Source organism: Nanorana parkeri, unplaced genomic scaffold (genome assembly GCF_000935625.1).
Source record: "Nanorana parkeri isolate BGI_ZX_2015 unplaced genomic scaffold, ASM93562v1 scaffold672, whole genome shotgun sequence".
Lineage (NCBI taxonomy): Eukaryota > Metazoa > Chordata > Amphibia > Anura > Dicroglossidae > Nanorana > Nanorana parkeri.
The window spans coordinates 141,231-143,559 of record NW_017306940.1 but is presented as its reverse complement, the minus strand read 5'-3'; the positions used below and the strand labels follow the sequence as shown (position 1 = coordinate 143,559).

The window sequence follows — 2,329 nt, the reverse complement described above, 5'->3', positions numbered from 1 at the left end:
ACTTTTGGGATGCCCCTAACAAGTAATGGCATCACAAGCACATTTTTGACACGATGTGTCAACACATGTCAATGTTGGCATTTTGGTGAGCGTTCACAGAGCGCAAAAGGTGTAAACGGAGACTTAGAAATTCTGTGAATGGGCTGAGCATGTACACTGTACAGTGAATGCACCGTAAAGTGTACACTTAAAAAAAAAGCGATGGGGGAGAGAAGAAAAGTCTTTGCATGTCTCTTCTGCCCAAAAACTGTCCTCCCAGCGGGTTCCCCCCCCCCCCCCCGCCCCCGTTACGATTTTTTTTACGCTCGCTTTAAGTTGGTTTGTGTGGCTGGGAGATGCCCGGGAGTGATAGTCTACGTTCCGCTGCTACTGTCAGCCTGTAAAAATCGATGGCGAGCTGAGAGATGCTGCGGCTGTACGGATCCTCCGGCACATGCCAGCGTCGACCTCCGTGGACATGAATGTATGCCCATGAATACAGACTGTCTACATCCAATCGTGTCTGTATGAAGGTCCAAGCTGGCATGTGCAGGAACATTCGTACAGCCGCAGCATCTCTCAGTTCACCATTGATTTTTACAGGCTGACAGTCATGGCGGAACGTAGACATCCGTCACTCCCAGACACCTTCCAGCCAGATAAACAAATGGCTCAATGACATTGTATGGTCCTGTACACCTAAGTGAATGAACATCTGGAAGAGGAGATATGATCGTAACATTATTACATTTAGGCACTAGTCACACGGGGCGATCTGTCATTCCAACAACAAGTACCTACAGGAATGCCACGTGTCCTGTTCAGATGCGGCCGCTGTACCCACTGAAGTAAATTACAGGGCGACAGCGGCTGCATCTGTCAGTGGCAGTCTGCATGTAAACATACATGGTATAATTACATGTGATTTGGAATAGATAACTGAACACATCTATCCTGTGTCCAGGGACAGTCATCTATTCCAAACTGCATGTAATTGTACTATGTATGTTTACAGGCACACTACCACTGACCACTGTCATCTTGTCATTTACTTAAATGGGTACAGCGGCCGCATCTGAATGGGGACACCCTGTCACAGAGATCTGTAGGTTCTTGCTGCAGGAAATCAAAAACACCCCCAGGTGAATGGGACCTTACTATAGGTTCCACTAATTCACACACAGGATTGTGAAGGAAATACACGCTGATCTCTTGCAGAAGGTTCCAGCAGCACGGCTGTCCCTGACTTCAGTGCTTGTTGAGTCAATGATCTGTGGCATGTGTGCAGACAAGGAAAGTTAGAAATCCCAACCTACATACTTGTTCACAGACAGAGATTCAAGGTATTGAAGGCAGAGGATCAGCATGACATTCAGAACCATAAAGCCAGAAGATCAGCATGACATCCATGAAACTAGTATTTTCAGCAGCGAAGGTCAGCAGTAGGAGTCTCCAGTTCCTGTATGCGTCCCAATACTGCACATCCCCATCATGCTCTCCTTACCCTGTACGAGGATTCTGCCTCGTAGGAGCACGGACATTGCTATAACAGGCTTCTCCTCGCAGTCACTCCGACATCCAGTTGCTTTTATAAACGCTTTTCGGTCAGTTGTGAAGCACCCCGAACACTGTGACAGTGCAGGGCACAGACATGCTTCAAAAAGGGCACTTCCGGTAACCTTACAATGCCCGTTCAGCGAGCCGCCATCTTTGTTGAGGGCACTTCGCTTCCGCACACAGTCGCTAATGCCGCTACTCGCTCTAGGGATTTGTTAACCAGCGTTCACTGATCTAAAGAGAGCCATGTACTTGTGTATGGTAGCTTCCAGAAAAGTACAAGTGCGGCTGAATTATACATATTAACATAATATAATGTATATAATAAGAATACTACAGAATTGAAGTGAGCATGGTTGGCAGGAGGGAAGTATTGCAAAGGTGTGCAGATTGTAAAATAGTAATAATAATTAAAGTGGAAGTAGACTACAACACTCACTGAATCAAATGGCAAGATTCAAGTTATTCAGGCCAGTGAATAATGTACTCCCATAATCTCTGCACTTACCTACCTTTGTTGGCTTAGCTTTGCTATTGGAAAATGGTAGAGACTGTGAAATGAACGTCCATCACCGTTATCAGATATGCGCGGCACAATCCATGAGTGCACACAACACCTTGCATCCCAGCATCTCATCATCTCATTGACATCTTAAGGCTCCTGCACACAGACGTATTAAAACGCTCCCCCGTCTGCTCTGGATCTTTCTGACAAAAAAATCCAGCATAAAAATTACTTTTGTGTATATGAACGTACAGCATTTAGACATGCATGTTATAGACATGCGTGGCT

General features: G+C 45.9%; 1 protein-coding gene across 1 annotated transcript in view; it reads right to left on the bottom strand.

Moving 5' to 3' along the window:
- The window catches only part of MRPL18 (mitochondrial ribosomal protein L18), a 14,999-nt gene extending 13,300 nt beyond the window's left edge, over positions 1–1,699 (bottom strand). The window contains exon 1 of the mRNA XM_018563534.1: positions 1,484–1,699. Coding sequence (XP_018419036.1) covers positions 1,484–1,520 — 37 coding nt within the window. The 5' untranslated portion in view covers positions 1,521–1,699. The remainder of the gene's footprint in view (positions 1–1,483) is intronic.
- Between the last annotated feature and the right edge of the window lie 630 nt (positions 1,700–2,329).